This window comes from Salvelinus fontinalis, chromosome 11 (genome assembly GCF_029448725.1).
Source record: "Salvelinus fontinalis isolate EN_2023a chromosome 11, ASM2944872v1, whole genome shotgun sequence".
Taxonomy (NCBI): Eukaryota; Metazoa; Chordata; class Actinopteri; order Salmoniformes; family Salmonidae; genus Salvelinus; species Salvelinus fontinalis.
The window spans coordinates 26461818-26482518 of NC_074675.1; the positions used below are offsets into that span (position 1 = coordinate 26461818).

At 44.7% G+C, this 20701-nt stretch overlaps 1 protein-coding gene across 1 annotated transcript in view; it reads right to left on the reverse strand.

Annotated features, from left to right (window-relative positions):
- Nucleotides 1-1418: 1418 nt before the first annotated feature.
- The window catches only part of LOC129865390 (cGMP-inhibited 3',5'-cyclic phosphodiesterase 3A-like), a 73387-nt gene continuing 54104 nt past the window's right edge, over nt 1419-20701 (reverse strand). The window contains exons 3-15 of the mRNA XM_055938144.1: nt 19393-19550; nt 17858-17985; nt 17321-17555; nt 13359-13432; nt 13046-13230; nt 12672-12812; nt 10207-10318; nt 9794-9901; nt 8816-9027; nt 8373-8576; nt 7923-8084; nt 2923-3190; nt 1419-2414 (exon numbers count right to left, since the gene is read on the reverse strand). Of these exons, the coding sequence (XP_055794119.1) occupies nt 2089-2414; nt 2923-3190; nt 7923-8084; nt 8373-8576; nt 8816-9027; nt 9794-9901; nt 10207-10318; nt 12672-12812; nt 13046-13230; nt 13359-13432; nt 17321-17555; nt 17858-17985; nt 19393-19550 (2313 nt within the window). The 3' untranslated portion in view covers nt 1419-2088. The remainder of the gene's footprint in view (nt 2415-2922; nt 3191-7922; nt 8085-8372; nt 8577-8815; nt 9028-9793; nt 9902-10206; nt 10319-12671; nt 12813-13045; nt 13231-13358; nt 13433-17320; nt 17556-17857; nt 17986-19392; nt 19551-20701) is intronic.

A 20701-nucleotide genomic window follows, 5' to 3' on the forward strand; every position in this document is an offset into this window, starting at 1 on the left:
CTTTGCATTCAGCCCCATGCGTGATTCACCATGTTCTATAGAGCAGCACAGTCTCTCTGTGGGTATGTGGAGTATATCTGTAACCGTGTTCTCTTGGTTGAACCTCAGGGCCCCTCCGCATCTCCTTCAAGGCTTTCCAAGGGCCACCCAGCAATTAACTTTCTTTGATCACTTGACTAGCTGAAAGCTATTCCAAGGCCTGTTATCATTTCAGCCTGATGGAGAAAAAGATGATATCCCAGAGTTCAATAGAAAATGCCGGGTTATGACTGTAACCTTGGTTCTCCGAAGGAACTGAGTGAGACAGCTCACTCGATGGGGAATTATGCTCGCTGAAGAGACTGAGAGAATCTGTGTACTTTCGACATTGCCTCTCTTGGCTGAACTGCCTGTCAGGGTATTGGGTGGTAGATCCCATTGTGAGAGAGCACAGAAACACAGGCTAGAGGTCAGTGTCCTGTCAAAAGAGTTTTACGAGAGAGTTCTACAAAATAGTTTATCAATGAAGACGGCTGTAGAGAACCTTTCAAAAAGGTGAATCTCTTTTTCAGTGTCATGGTCAGATTGACTTCCACAGATGAATCCAAATATGAATGCTTCTTCTCCAGCGAGGTGGTACACGTACTCATCTACTGGGTCAAAAGGCTATGAAGAGAGAGAAAAAATCTGCACTTATTAAACATCTTACATTGGAATACGTAACTAGGCTTCTGAATAATAGAAAGATCGAACTCTATAAGAAACCGTGTGATTCAGATTCAAAGTGATTCCCTTTGTAGTGTGCAGATAATCAAAGTACAGGGTACGTAAAATAAGAAAGGCAACAAAATAAAAGTCCCGCGCCATATTTAAAAAAACACAAACGCCACCGAGAGTGAATATCTTACGGCAAATGTTAATAAAAATAAGAACGCAAAACCACAAACCAATAAAACAAATGAAAGAACAATCACTTGTGTTGGTTGAAGCAACAATGACAAAGGGTACAAGGACACTGTGATGAGGGCTCTGCGTTGGGTCCCATTGGGCAGACGTCAATTCGATGCCAATTTCACTGTGGCTCAACGTAATTTCATTGAAACGACGTGGAAACAACATTGATTCAACCAGTCTGTGCCCAGTGGGGCGTGTCAGTGTTCCTGAGTCCTGTGGAACTGCGTAGGAGTGAGAGGAAAGAAAGAGCCTGAATGACTGACACAAAAGTGAAGAGAGTGAAAGAAAGAAAGACAGAAAGAAAGAAAGAAAAAACATGGTAAAATTGGGAACGAGGAGAGAGATGAAGAATGTGATGAAACACTGTGCTGTGGATTTTTCCCATGACTGAGTATAAAGCTTTTTTCAGAGCTACAGGGTTCTATGTTAGACTTCCCATTCCCTCTTCCTGGGGTAGCTAGCAAATCTTCTGATGGGTTTGTGTGTGTGTGTGAGTGTGTGTTTGCCTCCATGCGTGTGTGTGAGCACACTCTGTATCAACACTGGCCCTCCTCTCCCCAGTCCTCAGTCCTCTCCTCGCTCCCTGAGAACCAACACAGAGCGGACACAGCTTTTTCCCGCACTTTCATCTCATTGTCCTCAGGAGCTAGTGTTTGTACTGTCTATTCAGTACAGTCCACTTTGTACACCTTGGTTCTGTGAGGGCGGTCAGGTGGATGCGGACCACTAGTATGGCCGGCTGTGTCTTGAGGCTGGCAGTGGGGTCAGTGTTCTGTGGGCCCGTATTGCGTTGTGGGCACCTTGTCAAGGAGAGGGATTCTGAAATGGAAACCTGATCCAATATAGTACGTATGTAAAACAATAAATCCCAACTCATCCTCAGCTTCCCCTCCCTCCACCTTCTTTTCTTTAGGCACATGTTACTCCAAACTTCTACAGTGTTGTGTCTAAGTGATTTCCTGGCAACCAAATATCAGGGGCTGCGTCTCAAACAACACCCCGATCCCTGTATAGTGGACTAGTTTTGGCCAGCTAGTGCACCACATGGGGAATAGGGTATATTTTCTGACAAGAGTCAGAAAGTCTATTTGGGAGAGGGTATGAGTTTGTATAAATGTTCCATTTCCTGATCTTCAAGGGTCAAAGATAATCCTCTCACTCCAACTCCTCCTCCCTTTTCTCTGCAGTCTCTGATTGCTCGACCACTTCCTCTTCCTCCGCAAGCCCCGTCTCTTCCCCTTCTGTCTCCTCTCCCTGGCCATCTATTGGCTCCTCCTTACTGGCTGGCTCATCCTCCTCCTCGTGGATGGCTGTGATTGGCTCGGCGGGGTTGCTGAGGCAGTTAGGCGCCTCTCTGTCCGGTGTGTCCCGGGTTTCCGAGGCGATGACTCTTGTCCACATTTCGTGGTTGTCCAGAAGGTGCTGAGTGATGGGACAGAACACTCTCCTCCTGCTCTTCTTAAGCTTCACCACGTGCTTCTCTGTAGGGGGAAAAAATCCCTCAGAACAAAACCTACTACATCTCTACCCCCTTATACTGTACATGCAAACCCTTATCAATACAACCTCTGGACAGGGGTTACAAAGCAGGGTCTGATAACCTGGGAAGACCAAATACACTTAAGGCAGACCAGGTAGCCTCGTGTATTTGAGGCTTCTGCATCTACTGCTAATTACAAACCGGGTCGTTTGGGTCTTGGATGCTTATTGGCTGACTTGGTTTACTGTTCTATTAATGTTGGTAACCAGCTTATAATAGCATTACGGCACCGCAGTGTTTGTGTTATATGGCCAATATACCACGGCTAAGGGCTGTATCCATGCCAATATACCTTATTGCTTAAATCCACTACATGCATTATTGATGGGCACTATATCAACAACTCAATACCTGGGCCATTTCAAGCTGAGCTTTGATTTCAACAGGTTTCTGTTAACGGAGTTCTTTCAACTCAAAGAAGTTCAACATGAACGTCAACATGCTCTTACGGGAACTCTCAGAGCTAGTCGACGCATCCTCCTCTGCTGTATCCTCCTCTTCCTCCTCTGTCTCTCGTTCCCCCACCTCCTCTCCCTCCGTCCTCCGTGCGTCGGCGGGGTCGACCCAGTTCCCCGGCATGAGGGCGGCGGAGTCGTAGGAGGAACAGAGCGGCCCCACGATGTGTGTGATGAAGGACTCCTGGAGCTTGGCGAGCTGTGGCGCAGAGCGGTCCATGAAGGGGCTGATGGGAAGGCCCAGACTCGACTCCTCATCGCCCTGAGGAGTGGTGCATTATGGGTAAACATGGCAGAATGTTAGATATAAGCGTCTGAAAACCCACCTCTTCACAGAGTATTTTGATTAATCCCACAGCACCCCCCTCTCAACCCCACACCCCCCAAAAAATATAATAACCTTGATTTTATTAAACACTTGTACTTGTCTTTTCATACTAGCACGGACTTTTCTGATAGCTACTTTACTGAGAAGAAATGTACTTACATTGACTGTGATATATGGTTGTTTCACCTAGCTATCTTAAGATGAATGCAGTGCACTAACTAAGTCGCTCTGGGTAAGCACTTCTGCTGAATGACTAATGTAAATATAATATGAATGACCTCTTTACGTCACCATTTGGCACTGAGGAAAGTCAATCAATCAATCAATCAATCAACCAGCCAATGACATGAGGGAAATTAGACTCAAATGCAGGGCGTCACAGCTAAGGTACTAATACACAGAGAGAGAAAATGACCTTCAGAAATGATGTAAAACTACATTCAACTGCATTCTAACTGATGGTCGAAAACATATCAACATTTGTAACTCTCTCATTTTGTTCACCAGCCCGTCTCAGTCTCTAAGCTGGTAAACCAACGGCAACCGCCAGCGCGCAGAGCCTGTGGGATTAGCTACTGAATAATCAAAGCTTCAAACTGGGTCAAGAACATAAACAGCAAAACACACACGTCTATCCAGCTAGAGGAAGCCTACAAGTTCATCTATAGGTCCAGTATTGGCTGACTGACAAGATCACGTATACACATGTATAGCAAAGTAATATATAGCCGGATACATATATATGTGTCTGTTGACGTCAGGGGCTTATACACATCGAAGTGGACCGCAGCAGGCAAGGTCTCTTGTTGCCATAGTAACCAGCGGAGCTTTCGTCAGTCAGTGCAGTGGACTGAAATGAGTGTCTGAAGTGAAGAGGGAGAGAGAGAGAGAGGGGGAAAAAGAGAGAGAGGTGCTACTCTAGAGCAGAGGGGCGTGTTGAACCATTAAAACATCTTCTAAAGACAGGTGTCAAGGAGAAGGTAAAGTTACAACTTAACCACTGATACAGGGTCAGATCTTTAAGATGTTTTCACTGTGTTAATGGTCAGCGTTAGGATTGTGGGTATTCTCCAACTGACCTTAGTGTGTGTGTGTGTGTGTGTGTGTGTGTGTGTGTGTGTGTGTGTGTGTGTGTGTGTGTGTGTGTGTGTGTGTGTGTGTGTTCCCCTGTGTGTTATTCGTGTGCATGTCTTGGCGTATAGTGCAGTCAGTGCAGTTGAGTGCTCTGTGATCTGATGTGTGGCTGCTGCTGCATCTCTGTCTGTGTGAATGACGACTGTCACTGATGACACAAGTAGGTCAGCTGAACTGCAGTACAACAACACTTCCTCTCTCTATCTTTTTCTCTCTCTCCTCCCCGTCTTTCCCTCTCTCCCTTTCACTTCCCTGTCTTCGTGTCTTTCCCTCCCCCTTTATCTTTCTCTCTCTTCCTCCCTCTCTCTCTCTCTCCAAGGACGCAAGCAGGTCTGACATTTGAACGAGGGTTTGGGTTTTTATCATTGAGTGAGCTCAGGCGTTTGAAGAGACAGACAGACTGCGCTGTCAATCACAGTAGCACTGATTATAACCTACACCCTTGGTGCTCCTATCACTGTAGAGTGACATATTGTGCATTTTGTTTGTCAACACATCAACAATCTAATTGTCTCTCCATCAATGCCAGGGATCCCATTTTGAATAGATGATGCATTATGCAGTACATTGCCTACATACAAGGACGGTATGTGTCACATCAACACTACTGATAAAGAAACAGAAGAACAAAAGTAATTCAACATTTCACATTATTCCTCACAGTCAATTAATAAAACCTCTCATTGAGTTCCCCCCAACCAGTCCACGTATTATATGGTCAACTAATCATCAAGCCACTCATTAGTTAAGTGTTAGTTCTGAAATACATCAAATAAGTGGACTGACTTGGGGTACCCAAGGATAGGTCTGGGAAACACTGGCATAGAATATTCCGGAACTGGTAGACCCAGTATGGCCACGATTCCACATCAGAGAACTTTGATTTGAATGGGAGTATCCATTGGTTCTATCTATTCTGATGGGAATCGTATTAACGGCCATTGTTTACGTTGCCCATGCATCGTCAATGGGCCACGTGGTGCATTCTGGGCAATTCTGGGACAAGAAGAGCACTCCTTCAATGAGTGAATGGGAGACAATTGGGCGCTAGTTCAAAACCCCAACGTAAGCATTAATTACGTAAACAATAAGTACAACATTACAAATCTTTCCGAGATGTGAGATAATTTACTTTGTCTCTGCAATATCGTATAGCTTTGGAATCGTGACATTAGGTACTTTTGAGGAAAATAGGCAGGTTTCTCGACTCATACCCGGACTTTTAGAAGGGATTGCATGACGATTAGCTTAGCAACCACGTGACACAGCATGACAATGTGAACGCGATTGGTCGACAGTCTGCCGGGTGGGGCGTTATACGCTCCTCCATTCATTGCCCAATGGGATTCCTATCTCCTCCTTTCTCTAATACAGTGGGGCAAAAAAACGTATTTAGTCAGCCACCAATTGTGCAAGTTCTCCCACTTAAAAAGATGAGAGAGGCCTGTAATTTTCATCATAGGTACAAATCAACTATGACAGACAAAATGAGGAAAAAAAATCCAGAAAATCACATTGTAGGATTTTTTATGAATTTATTTCCATATTATTATGGTGGAAAATAAGTATTTGGTCACCTACAAACAAGCAAGATTTCTGGCTCTCACAGACCTGTAACTTCTTCTTTAAGAGGCTCCTCTGTCCACTCGTTACCTGTATTAATGGCACCTGTTTGAACTTGTTATCAGTATAAAAGACACCTGTCCACAACCTCAAACAGTCACACTCCAAACTCCACTATGGCCAAGACCAAAGAGCAGTCAAAGGACACCAGAAACAAAATTGTAGACCTGCACCAGGCTGGGAAGACTGAATCTGCAATAGGTAAGCAGCTTGGTTTGAAGAAATCAACTGTGGGAGCAATTATTAGGAAATGGAAGACATACAAGACCACTGATAATCTCCCTCGATCTGGGGCTCCACGCAAGATCTCACCCCGTGGGGTCAAAATGATCACAAGAACGGTGAGCAAAAATCCCAGAACCACACGGGGGGACCTAGTGAATGACCTGCAGAGAGCTGGGACCAAAGTAACAAAGTCTACCATCAGTAACACACTACGCCGCCAGGGACTCAAATCCTGCAGTGCCAGACGTGTCCCCCTGCTTAAGCCAGTACATGTCCAGGCCCGTCTGAAGTTTGCTAGAGAGCATTTGGATGATCCAGAAGAAGATTGGGAGAATGTCATATGGTCAGATGAAACCAAAATATAACTTTTTGGTAAAAACTCAACTCGTCGTGTTTGGAGGACAAAGAATGCTGAGTTGCATCCAAAGAACACCATACCTACTGTGAAGCATGGGGGTGGAAACATCATGCTTTGGGGCTGTTTTTCTGCAAAGGGACCAGGACGACTGATCCGTGTAAAGGAAAGAATGAATGGGGCCATGTATCGTGAGATTTTGAGTGAAAACCTCCTTCCATCAGCAAGGGCATTGAAGATGAAACGTGGCTGGGTCTTTCAGCATGACAATGATCCCAAACACACCGCCCGGGCAACGAAGGAGTGGCTTCGTAAGAAGCATTTCAAGGTCCTGGAGTGGCCTAGCCAGTCTCCAGATCTCAACCCCATAGAAAATCTTTGGAGGGAGTTGAAAGTCCGTGTTGCCCAGCAACAGCCCCAAAACATCACTGCTCTAGAGGAGATCTGCATGGAGGAATGGGCCAAAATACCAGCAACAGTGTGTGAAAACCTTGTGAAGACTTACAGAAAACGTTTGACCTCTGTCATTGCCAACAAAGGGTATATAACAAAGTATTGAGATAAACTTTTGTTATTGACCAAATACTTATTTTCCACCATAATTTGCTAATAAATTCATTAAAAATCCTACAATGTGATTTTCTGGAATTGTTTTTCTCATTTTGTCTGTCATAGTTGAAGTGTACCTATGATGAAAATTACAGGCCTCTCTCATCTTTTTAAGTGGGAGAATTTGCACAATTGGTGGCTGACTAAATACTTTTTTGCCCCACTGTATATCTGCCTACACGCTGATCGCTTTCTGACCTCTTAGAGTCGCTCTTCCTGATCAGCGGTGTGGTTGCTAGGCACTCGTCCATCTCTGACCAATGAGCAGCATTGCTACTGGAGAGTGGGCTGTTTCCAGGCACCTGTACCTCTTCACACTGGGCAGAACTGTGATGGACTCATGAAGTGGCCCGCCTTCTATTTTAGTCCCAAGTGGAACACATTTCAATGTAATTTGATGGAGAAATATAATGGCCCCTCTACACCCTCTCAAGTCTGTCATAGCTATTTATGCAGAAGGTAGTGTAATGACCATTTCATGATCAGGCAGAAAACTATCTGTATTTCAGTCTTCTCGATGAAGCATTGTGGACAAAGGTCAAATTTGGAGTACAGTATCCCTTTCCTGCATTGAGGTATGTTTTCTGATGCACATCTCACGCCGGCTCCACGGTGTCTTACTGTAACCATGATTGCATTCTGACCCCAGTGCAGCTCAGTGTAAACAAGCGTAACGGTAGGGTCGGTATCTTCTGGCAAACCTAGACCTAATAGATGTACCTGTTCATAGAACTCATTGACGATGCCCTCGGTCCACTGTAGATGCAAGTCCTTGTGTTTCAGTGGGCCGTTGATGTCCGCCAGTTTGATGCACATCTGACACACCAGCAACCGGTCGTTCTCATTGGACCAGTCAATTCCCGAACAGCCATCATCACCCACCTGGAGAGAAGCAAGGGTTAAATGACTCTCAAATGTCTTTCCTTGTGTTCTCACATCCTCTATGCCTACTTCCTTTCAACCTATCAGAGAGAAGCAAGGAGAGCATAAGAGGAAAAGTTCTGAGTAAACAAACCTCAGATCTTCTCCTACAGGCTTGTTACTGACATACTGTAAGTTGTCAGTCACCAGAGAAAATGACACAGTGCTTCAGTCCATTCAGCTGTAGATACGTTGTACATCAAAGAGAAATGTAGAGATTAGAAGCTCATGACCATTTGTTGTGTTTACCTTGGCGTTGAACTCCGCCAGGAAGTCAAAGTGTTTCTTGAGGTCGGTGGCGAGGATGGCCTCGATGACCAGGAAGCGGAAGCGTTTGAACTCCACATGCTCCAGGTTGCCCAGGAAGTTGTACTCTGGCCGGGACATGAACAGGTTCCAGGCCGACGCAGCGTGGTGGTTCTCTAACACCGAGCGGTCGTTATATAGCACGGCCTACAGGGGGAGACAGAGAGCAACATGTCACTCATTAGTTATCATTGGTGCATCTCAGTGGTCCCTTTGTCTTCCTACATTTATCTCTTCAGTGATCTGAGAAGAACACAAGATATGAAAGTATTATTGGTGGACATCTACCGGGACTTTGCTTTCACCTTTCCAGTTCCTTTAGTTAGATCCATCCATCCATCCTCTCCCTCTCTTCTTCCTCCCTCCTTCCCTCTCTCCCTTCCTACCTGAGGAGCGCTAGTCGCCACGAGGAAGGCGTTGGTCCGTCCAGGGTGGTCGTAGTCGTGCATGGCTGCAGCCACATACAGAGCCATGAGCTCCAGTGACGGGATGAGGCCAGACAGACATCCATAACCCTCCTCCATCACCGCAGACATCTTAGAAACCAGGAACCCTGTATGGCCTATATGGCTGGGGGTGAGGAGCCCACTGTCAGAGTCTGGGGACACACACACACACAGGGATAGAAGGGTCAGAGAGATAAATGAGGTGAGGGGTGATGGACATTGTCATAACAAATCAGAAACTTTAGCACAAAACACTTGGGTCAATGGGTGTTGTGTGTGCGTGTAAGTGTGTGCGCACGTTAGCGTGCTAATGTGTGGGCAAATGTGTGTATGGGATGACATGAGCATCAGAAAACAACATGAATGACAGACAGCCAGCCACCCTGCCCCTCAGCCATCAGAGTAGGCCATCTGCCAGCCCAGTCAGACAGGTTGTGTAAAGAACAAACAGGTCAAGACCAGCGTGTTGACATTGGTGTCTGTTGTATTCCTCTGGAAGAGATAGGCTTCTATGGAACAGCTCTACATAGAGAACGAGAGGTAAAAGAACTGTCGATGACCATGAACTAACGGTCATCTGATCTCACTGGAAACATTGTTCTGGGAACTTCCACAGCCTCCGGTCTGCAAACTGTACGGCTGATGTAAGACAATATTATGCCATTTCACATAAGCTACTGATGTGGTTGGTGTGTATGAATTAATACACAGCAGCTAATTGAGCCCCAGAAGGATGCCATCAGCAACAAGCATACAACAGTAGGCTTATAGACATAGGATATTAGCCTCCGTTGGAACACAAAGGAATGGAGAGTGGAGGAAAGGAGTGTGCACACACGCGTGTGTGTGTGTGTGTGGTTGTGTGTGTCCGTGCATGTGTGTACGCTTGTATTTGCATATGCGTGTGTGTGTCCTCACCAGAATCTGAGCTGTGGTCTGTGAGGTGGTTGGGCAGGCCTGGCACGGCCTGGGTGGTGAGGTACCACACGGCATGGAGCACGTCAGTGGCATGGATCCTGTTGTGGTCTGCATGGAGAGGGAGAGGAGATGCCAACTGTAATACTAACTTAGTCCACTGGATGATAATGAGACCTCACAAACCATACAGAAACAGGTGGCGGTAGAGGGAACAGAACGTGCTGTGATTGCATTGAGAAAGCCAACACCTCCCTCTTGTGGATAGAATAGGCAGTGCTACCGCCACAGCTGCACAGAGTTTGGATTACGGTAGTTTCAATTAAATGTTTTTGATATTCTTGAGTACTTGATGTAACTGTGTGTGCATTTTCAAAGCATATTCTCATAGATGATTGATGGTAACGTTTGCTCACATGGGATGTCCCTGTATCCGTTCTCCAGAGCATGGAAATAGTTCATGAACTCCTTGACAGGAATCTTGAACGTCTCAAACAGTTCCGTGTCCTCAAACAGGCGGTAGGAAACCTGGAACACACATAGATCAGCCTTATCCCATCCACCTAGTTAGTCTCTTCACACCTGAAGCTGTGATCTGCTCATGGGTCTTTCCCCGAAATGAGTCCCCTTTGTGTCACTTTGATATATTAAGTAGAAATTGTGCACCAATATTGAATTAAAAGCCTGTTATATTAAATCAAGTGCACTTTAATATAGACCAAATGGAAAATTCAATACATCTGATTGTTTTATACGATTAAAGACTTTCTGCAAAATTCTGCATTTTGACATGTCCCTCTGTGTATAACCGTGTGAGAACTTTGGGTCGACAAGGGAGGGGTGGGTGGAGAAAGTGATTTTTTCCCACGCTACAGAAGGCTATATAGGTCCACTAATACAGGACTAGTAAAGGCCCAGTGCACAACTCCAGCACCCCTACTTCCTGCGGCTATGCCTCTGCGCACCGTCTGTGACTTCTAGCAAGATTTTAACTCACTTAATCCCAAAATGTTCACCATCATTGTAAAACCGTAGTTACTTTGTCGCTTCGATAAAGTCATTTCTAAAGCTTATTTTTTATTTCATGTGATTAAGGTCAGCCCTGTTAAGTGAACTGAATTCTCGTTTTAATATGGTAAAAATATTCCTTTTAAATATTTGTTTCAAAAGAAAAATTGAATAATCAAATCATAGTGTAAAAGTAACTTTCCAGTGAAAAACTCATTTTTAAATGTATAATCGGTTTCCTCATAACCGATCAATGTTGTTGACTCATCCTATACTCGTATTTGTGGCCAAAGCATAAATTGGAGAAGAAAAACACATCGTCAACCCTGTTACGGTCAACCGTGTTACGGTCAACCCTGAAACAGTCAACCATGTTACGGTCAACCCGGTTACTTTATTTGGCACTTAATAAAGTTATTATCTATGCATAGTCACTTTAATAACTCTACCTACATGTACATATTACCTCAACTACCTTGACACCGGTGCCCCCGCACATTGACTCTGTCCGGCACCCCCTGTATATAGCCACATTATTGTTATTTACTGCTGCTCTTTAATTATTTAATTCTTATCTCTTACTTTTCTTTTAGGTATTTTCTTAAATACCTAAAAGCCCTTAATTGTTGGTTAAGGGCTTGTAAGTAAGCATTTCACTGTAAGGTCTACACCTGCTGTATTCGGCGCATGTGACAAATACAATTTGATTTGATATTATAGTAATTTTTTTATGAACCTCTTGAGATGAGAACATGTTTTTTATTAAGTTGAACATGTGCTATTCATGACAGAATGTTAAAATTAGGTGAAATAGAAAGTTGTTTGAACTCATTTCGTGGAACGACCCTAATGCCGTCTTGGTTTACAGTACACTGCAATTCCAATTACTTGTAACTACTGTTTCAACCAGTAGATGGGAGTGTAATCCCACCCATATCTCACAGTGCTTTATTCACAGGCATCCCTCCATGGACAAATCGGTGAGCGGATTCCTCTGTCTATCAAAGCCCCTAAGTTATGGAATAGCTGTTCCTGTCATGTAAGAGGGGCAGACACCATTGAGGCTTTTACATCACGTTTAAAACCCCACCTTTCTAGCTTGGCCTTTAATCAGTGACTGTTTTAACATCATATGTGTTTTATGTTCTTTTTATTCATACTTTTTACTGCTTCCTGTTTGCTTTAACTATTTTTCATTGCATTGTCATAATGTATTTTCTTAATTGTGTTGTGATTTTAAATGCATTTTAAATCAAGTTTGATTTCAAGTCTGAGCCATTCTCTCTTGGTTCACGATGGACTGTTTTCACCACAGTATTCTTACCTGTTCACCTATCCATACCTGGATGGGTCTGGGTTTTTCTCACTTGGCTCTACAGTAGCTAACCTTACCTGGCTGAGGATGCAGCCTAATCTCCACCCGGTTGAAAACCGAACAGATGTGCTGTTCTCACCTGTACTCACTGGTTGTCACCTGGCTGTAGCCTGTTCTCACCTGGCTGAGGCCTGTTCTCATCTGGCTGAGGCCTGTTCTCATCTGGCTGAGGCCTGTTCTCACCTGGCTGAGGCCTGTTCTCACCTGGCTGAGGCCTGTTCTCACCTGGCTGAGGCCTGTTCTCACCTGGCTGTGGCCTGTTCTCACCTGGCTGTGGCCTGTTCTCACCTGGCTGAGGCCTGTTCTCACCTGGCTGTGGCCTGTTCTCACCTGGCTGTGGCCTGTTCTCACCTGGCTGTGGCCTGTTCTCACCTGGCTGTGGCCTGTTCTCACCTGGCTGTGGCCTGTTCTCACCTGGCTGAGGCCTGTTCTCACCTGGCTGAGGCCTGTTCTCACCTGGCTGAGGCCTGTTCTCACCTGGCTGAGGCCTGTTCTCACCTGGCTGAGGATGCATCCTGAGCGGCCGTGTGTTTTCTCCACAAGGTTGAAGATGGGGAAGTTCCAGCTGTTGAGTTGAGTCATCAGAGGATCCAGCTCTGACATCACCAGAGGCTCTGGGGCCAGGATAGACTGTGTGTCCTAGAGGTCAGGGGTCAGGATCAAGGGTCATTTCAAGTGGCTATGGCTAATAGTATGTTACAAGTAGGGTAGTGCACTATATAGGGAAATAGCGTGTTATTTGGCATTTGCTCTTCGAATCAAATGCATCATTTCATAATGTGTTGATTGATTGATATTGCAGCCATGAAATGTTTAGCATATTTGTAGACCCATTTTCATTCCACTCAATGCATTTCTATAGAGGAACCTACTTCTGGAGGTGGCATTAGGGGTTGCAGGACGATGCCCTCAGGCTGGTACGACCTGCACCCGTCCTGGGTGTCCGAGGGCTTCTTGGCCCCCTCCCCGTCCTCCTCGTTCTGTGCAAAGTCACTGCTGTCACTGTGGTTGGTCTCGTAGGTGCTCTCACAGTCTGACGACGCCACTGCCGGGTCATCTTATAGGACAGGACAGATCAGGGGTTAAGTCAGGTGGCTGGCACGCTCACGACGTGGCAAATAGAAATGTAACACTAAGAGAGAAGACAGATATGGAGACGTAGAGACGTGTCCTTTTACTACTTACCAGGGTGGGGTATTCTGTCCCCTTTGTCCATAGATCCCTCCCCATGGCTCAGCCTGCTGTACGGTCTACCACAGCTGAGAGAGGGACAAAGGACAGATACACGAAGGATATTCAAAACATGTAAACAACTACAATGTGAAAAAATGCTCGACATTTATATCTACTGGGAGAGGAGAAAAGAGAACAAGATCCGTAGCGTTAGAGCAGGGGTGTCAAACATACGGCCCGCGGGCCGGAACCGGCCCCCAAGGAGGTTCGATCAGGCCCGCAGGATAATTTGAAAGTGGAAAAAATGCATAAAAGACATGGAATTAATATTTTTAATTCGCTGCAATTCATGGATTATCCGCTAAGGGGCGCACTCTTTCCATCAGAGTAGAAGACAAGCCGCATCACTGAGACAGACTGAAAACAGCAGACGGTATCAATGCGCCATCTGCTGCTTGTTACGACGTTGTTAATACCTTGGTCTCTACCTCTCCGCTACACCCTCATTAGCCAAAATGTCGTTATCCAAACGGAGAAAAGTAGATAAGGAGTGTAGAATTTTCAAAGAAAAATACAAGTCCAGACTAGACTAACACCTTTAAAATGCTGCCTTAGATACTGTTTGCATTGAAAGAATACAGCTCTGTGAAGATGAATCCTTACTGTGGTGATTTAAAAAATGTGCACTTTAATGTTAGTCAGCAGCTTCAAAACAAAAGTTGTGTGATGGAATTCTACTGTTCATACAACTCCATAAATTTTCAGTATGTATTGTATGTGTATGTATGTTTCATGTATGAAGTTTACAGATTTACAGGACAGGCGAACACTTTCTTCATTACACATTTAAAATCACTCTCCTTAGTTTGTAAGGTGTACGCAGGGATTACATTTAGATTTTATATGCGTATGTGTAAGTGGTTTAAAAATTCCTTTCTTTAAAAGTCTCATTTAATCTTAAAGTGCATTACTATATTTTTCAGTACCAATTAAAGTTTTGTGCCTTTGTACAATCAGTGGGATCAGTTGCAATGCATATTTGTGAATGATAAAAGTAAATTGCACATTTGTCTAAGGAAATATGAGGTGTTTCATGAAATGTTTTGTAAAAGGATAGTTCATTAAATTTCAATATTTTCCTAATGTTCTTGTGCTTCTTTACACCAAAACAAAGGAAAGACATGATATTTTGGTTATTTATAGCAGAGTATGGTATAATTTTAATGGTCCGGCCCACTTGACATCTCCCTAGGCCGTATGTGGCCCACGATGCGAAATGAGTTTGACACCCCTGCGTTAGAGGAAACACGGCCAGATAAAAGGCCAAAGAGTCCAGGTCAGTGATCACTTCTCACATCATCAGACCAGCTGTTCTAGCTGAACCAGGATCAACGACATTATTCCTCTGAACACAGCCAGAGCCAGGGGTGTATAGTTGTATTTATTAAGGATCCCCATTTGCTGTACTCTTCCTGGGGTCCAGCAACATAAAGGCAGTTATATACAAAAAATATATATTACATGACATTACATTTCATAAAAACTTTTCACAACACATTAAGTTTGTGCCCTCAGGCCACTACTCCACTATCACATATCTACAATACAAAATCCATGTGTACATGTGTGTTTGTTATAATGTTTATCTGTTTGCGTGTGTCTCTGCCTGTATTTGTGTCTCTTCACAGTCCCCACTGTTCCATAAGGTGTATTTTTATATTTAAAAAAAATCTGATTCTACTGCTTGCATCAGTTACCTGATGTGGAATAGAGTTGCATGTAGTCATGGCTCTATGTAGTACTGTGTGCCTCCCATAGTCTGTTCTGGACTTGGGGATTGTGAAGAGACCTCTGTTGGCATGTCTTGTGGGGTATGCATGTGTGTCCGAGCTGTGTGCTAGTAGTTTAAACAGACAGCTCGGTGCATTCAGCATGTCAACACTTCTTACAAAAACAAGTAGTGATGAAGTCAATATCTCCTCTACTTTGAGCCAAGAGAGATTGACATGAATATTATTAATCTAGGCACTCCATGTACGTTTAAGGGCCAGCTGTGCTGCCCTGTTCTGAGCCAATTGTAATTTCCCTAAGTCCTTCTTTGTGGCATCTGACCACACGACTGGACAGTAGTCCAGGTGTGACAAAACTAGGGCCTTTAGGACCTGCCTTGTTGATAGTGTTGTTAAGAAGGCAGAGCAGCGCTTTATTATGGACAGACTTCTCCCCATCTTAGCTACTGTTGCATCAACATGTTTTGTCCATTACAGTTTACATTCCAGGGTTACTCCAAGCAGTTTAGTCACCTCAATTTGCTCAATTTCCACATTTTTCATTACAAGATTTACTTGAAGTTCAGGGTTTAGTGAATGATTTAACCCAAATACAATGCTTTTAATTTTTGAAATATTTTGGATTTATTTCTTGCAACCCATTCTGAAACTGACTGCAGCTCTTTGTTAAGTGCTGCAGTAATTTCACTCCCTGTAGTAGCTGATGTGTATAGTGTTAAGTCATATGCATACATAGACTTTACTCAAAGCCAGTGGCATGACATTAGTAAAGATTGAAAAAAGTAAGGGGCCTAGACAGCTGCCCTGGGGAATTCCTGATTCTACCTGGATTATGTTGGAGGGGGCTTTCATTAAAGAACACCCTCTGTCTTCTGTTAGACATCGATAACGTCAAAAGTAGCACTGAGGTCTAACAAAACTGCTCCCACAATCTTTTTATCATCAAGTTCTCTCAGCCGATCATATCCACTAGTGCAAACCGTAACAAAACGTTTCACAATGGAAACGAGAGTTTCTATCGGACAAGTTCAGGTACAGTAGGTCCCTCCCCGTTTGTTTCCGTTTGGTTCCTAGTGAATACACCCCAGTACTCCCTTACCATGTCAACAACACAGCCCTGGTCTCCATTACTTACTTTATGGTTTCCTTTATGTCCACCATCTCAACACTTATAACCCTCCCACATTCAGCCATTCATTATTGTCTTTATGTATTTCTTCTGTGGTGGACTTTTCTTCCTTAGATCACTCATCTTAATAACTGAACATCTTGTCGATGCCATAAAGACAACCTATACTCCTTATCCACGTCCTCTTGTCTTAGAATATTGCAGCGGGACCTTCTCTGTGACTCTCTGGCGTGAGTCCATATGCCTCAGAGGAAGTATTTTTCTATCTATTTCTCTCTGATCTCTCTCTCTCTCTGGTGTGAGTCCATGTGCCTCAGAGGAAGTCTCTTCATCTCTCTCTTTGACTCGCTCCCCCTCTCTCTCTCTCTCTATTTGACCCTCTCTTTCTTTGACTCTCCCTCTCTTTCTTTGACTCTCTCCCCCTCTCTTTCTTTGACTCACTCTCACTCTCTCACTCGCTCCCCTCCCTCTCTTTCTTTGACTGTCTCACTCATCTCTCTCTCTGGCGTGAGTCCATGTGCCTCAGAGGAAGTCTCTTCATCACTCTCTTTGACTCTCTCCCCTCTCTCTCTCCCCTTGACCCTCTCTTTCTTTGACACTCTCCCCTCTCTTTGACTCTCTCCCCTTCCCTCGCTCTGACTCTCTCCCCCTCCCTCGCTCTCTCTCTTTGACTGTCTCACTCATCTCTCTCTGGCGTGAGTCCATGTGCCTCAGAGGATCTCTCTCACTCGACGTGACTGGTTACTCATCTCTCGTCCTTTGTAAGACACGTGCACACAGAACAGAAACACACACAGGACAGTGAAGCCGCATGATGCCGTTAAACAACGTCTCGTCTCCGATTCAGCGAGGCTGAGCTTATAGCTACATGCACGACTTCCTCAGTCTTTGCTTCAGTGTCTTCTAGACAGCGCTGCCAATGATCAGTGAATTAACGGGCAAGAATGCGACGTTCAAGCTTTTCTCTGTGTGTATGTTCTATATATGGTACCTCTTTGTGACAGCAAAAAGAGCAGTATCTGTTTAGTGTATATCTGTAAGTGCGTGTATGCTACCTGCTGCAGAGAGATGGTGGCCCCCAGTGCGGTGTGGTGGAGCTAGGTGCACTGATGCTGTGTGTTAAGGCTCTGTGTGGGACCTGGGGGTCCACAGGCCTCTCTCCCTGGCTGTCCACAGGGTCCGGTAGGTCCACAGAGCAGGACTTGGTGGTGGGGCTGGAGACAGGGGTCCCCTGGACCGGAGGGGAGTGGCAGGGAGAGGCCAGAGGTGATATATTGGAGGGGGGGTAACCTGGAGAGAGAACAGGGTTATTAGGAGGGAAGACTCGTTCAACGAAATGTAACAAATCAGATCACGATTTAAACAAAGACAAAATAGAAATTGCACATACTGCCAACACACAGGCACACATGCACCGACACAGGCACACACTGAATGGACAGAGAATGGGTTAACCCGTCTCTTGCATCTCTTACATGGCCCCATAACATTTGAATCATTCTAAATGACCTGTTCTGTTCTGATGGACTAAAATATCACTCTCTGTTTGTCACTCAAAGTGTCTACACACACACACACACTCACTCACACACCTGGTCTGGTCATTCGTCTGTTGTAGAGGTGGTTGGAAGTGGCTGAAGCAGAGTAGGAGGCAGACATGGAGCGACTCTTCGAGATGGTGAGCATTACAGAGCTGTTCCACGACTCACTGTTCACCGTGCTGGAAAACACACGGGATATCAAAACCTCAGTAAGTCCCAATACTCTAACACACAGGATATCACAACCACAGTCTGTCTGCACTGTCTGTTGAATGCTGTTATGGTGAACTGTGTTGCCTTTTCGCTATTAAACAGAGCATCTATTCAACTTCCATTGTCCCTGAAGAGTAGCAGATCAGACACTATCATAATACCATCACCTCCACAACATGAACCCTCCACTCTTAGAAAAAAGTGCCATCTAGAACCTAAAAGGGTTCTTCCACTGTCCCCATAGGAGAACCCTTTGAATAACCATTTTGGGTTCCATGTGGAACCATTTCCACAGAGGGTTCTACATTGAACCCAAAAGGGTTCTACCTGGAACCAAGAAGGGTTCTCCTATGGGGACAGCCGAAGAACCCTTTTTCCTAAGAGTGTACTTGGTGGTGACTCCAGCAGTATTTTACGCCTGCTCTGACACACAGGATAAAAATCTCCCTGGGACATTTATTCTAGAATGTTTAGTCTCCAGGAAGCCGCCAAAGAGCCAGACTGAAGTCTGCAGATACCGATCTGACTTCAGGATTAACTGTTATACTCTGAGCTTCAACCAATATCTCAAAAAGAGGAACAATTTAGATGATAAATAATAGCACCAAAAGGGATGTTGTTTTGGCCAGAACAACACAGATTGGGCCCCGGAGAGTACAGCCAGTTCTGAGTCTGACACAGAGTGGAAATGTAAGGAATCGCAAAACTGGTGTGCATTATCATCTGTATGTCTCAAACAATCCTATCATCTCAGGTTAGGTGGTTTATTCTGCATATTTCTTACACATATCCAAATCTTTAGGATCTACAAAGTGCTAGGAGGTAGGGGTTAGAGAGTATAGGGTAGGAAGTAGAGGACTAGGGTCAGTTTAGGATTGGGCAACAGACCCTGGATGCTAAAATGCAGCCTCTGTACAGATGAAGGCCAGCTGCCGTGGAGGAGCACTCGACAGGACTGAAGCCACAACCAGACCACAAACGGTCTCCTTCAAAGACAGGCATACACATATAACATCGTACATTCTCCAGTTCAAACTTCCACATGACCCATCCATCATTCACGACTTAAGAAAATATATTGCACGTGACGGGCCATAAAGGAGGAGGGTTTGCAGCTGGGGAGGGCCTTATGAGGACCGCTGGCCTCAGGATGACCCCTACGAGAAGCTACTCGAGCAGCAGGAAGCAAGTCTGATGTCTGGATGTGGAGAGAAATAAAGACGAACAGAGAGAGAGAGAGAGTCTATCGAGGAGGAGAGGGGCTGCTACCTGCACGGTGGTCGTCAAAAAGGGAGAAAAAGAGGGAAAGACGAGAGGGAAATGTGTGAGAGAGAGATGGAGAGAAAAGGGTAGTAGAGGATAGTGCATGCTACCTGCATGGTGGACTGTCGTGGAGGGGTTTGATGCTGGCAGAGCGGTCTCTGCGTACAGGTCCTGGCTCTATGGTGGGAAGACCTGTAGCTGAGGTGGTGGTGGTCCATGTAGAGGAGATCCTTCTCAGCAGGCCTGGAGGCAGGCTCCGTCGCAGACGCTACAACACACACAAAGTTGCGGGTCAGGTCCAGCTCTCTGAACAGCTAATCAAATCAAATGGTATTGGTCACATACACACATTTAGCAGATGTTATTGCGGGTGTAGCAAAATGCATCTACTTGTAAACATTTGATTCTCTACTGTGCACCAACAACATCCTGGACGGGAGACCCGAGGTCAACCACTACAGTACAGACATTATGAAAGGAGAAGAACATTTGAGGCAGGCAGATGATGGTTTTCCGGTTGATAAGGGAACGTGACAGATGGAAGACCTGGAGGAATGTCCTCAGAATCATTTGGTTGGAAAAGTGTTACTCTTTAACCACAGTAAAATGTGGCAAAAAAAATCTGTGCCAGGTCAAATCTTCCAATGACTGCATGATTCATTATCATAAGTTCAAATAACATGCTTGAGAGATTAGTTTGAATTAATTTTATTTTGTGATGATACAAAGCATACGGGTTAGTCTAGTATCAACTTAATCTTAATGAAACTAATTTTATCCATAATTTGGATAGATATGTTTTAAAGTAGTGGATAAAAGCGCCATTGTACATTGACTAAAGAGAGAGAGAACAGAACCAGAGAAAAGCCTTGCTGACAGGAACATTAATATTTCACTCTTTCCTGTGTGTGTGTGTGTGTGTGTGTGTGTGTGTGTGTGTGTGTGTGTGTGTGTGTGTGTGTGTGTGTGTGTGTGTGTGTGTGTGTCTCCCAGCATATTAATCCATCTGAAACACACACACCCTGTGCACACCCTTATTTAGTCTCACCTCCGCACTAAGTGCCTGCATGCATTTTGAAGTGCTGGCCTTGTAAAATATTAAAAGCTTTCTGTGGGAATGTCTGTCAATGCTCACTACATTATAGGGTCTTTCCAGCATGGGGAGGTGAAATGGGGATGTATGTGTGTGGACGAGTTTGAGAGGAGTGTGTACTGTATGTATGTATGTATGTATGTATGTATGTATGTATGTATGTATGTATGTATGTATGTATGTATGTATGTATGTATGTATGTATGTATGTATGTATGTATGTACAGTTGAAGACGTAAGTTTACATACACTTAGGTTGGAGTCATTAAAACTCGTTTTTCAAACACTCCACAAATGTCTTGTTAACAACCTATAGTTTTGGCAAG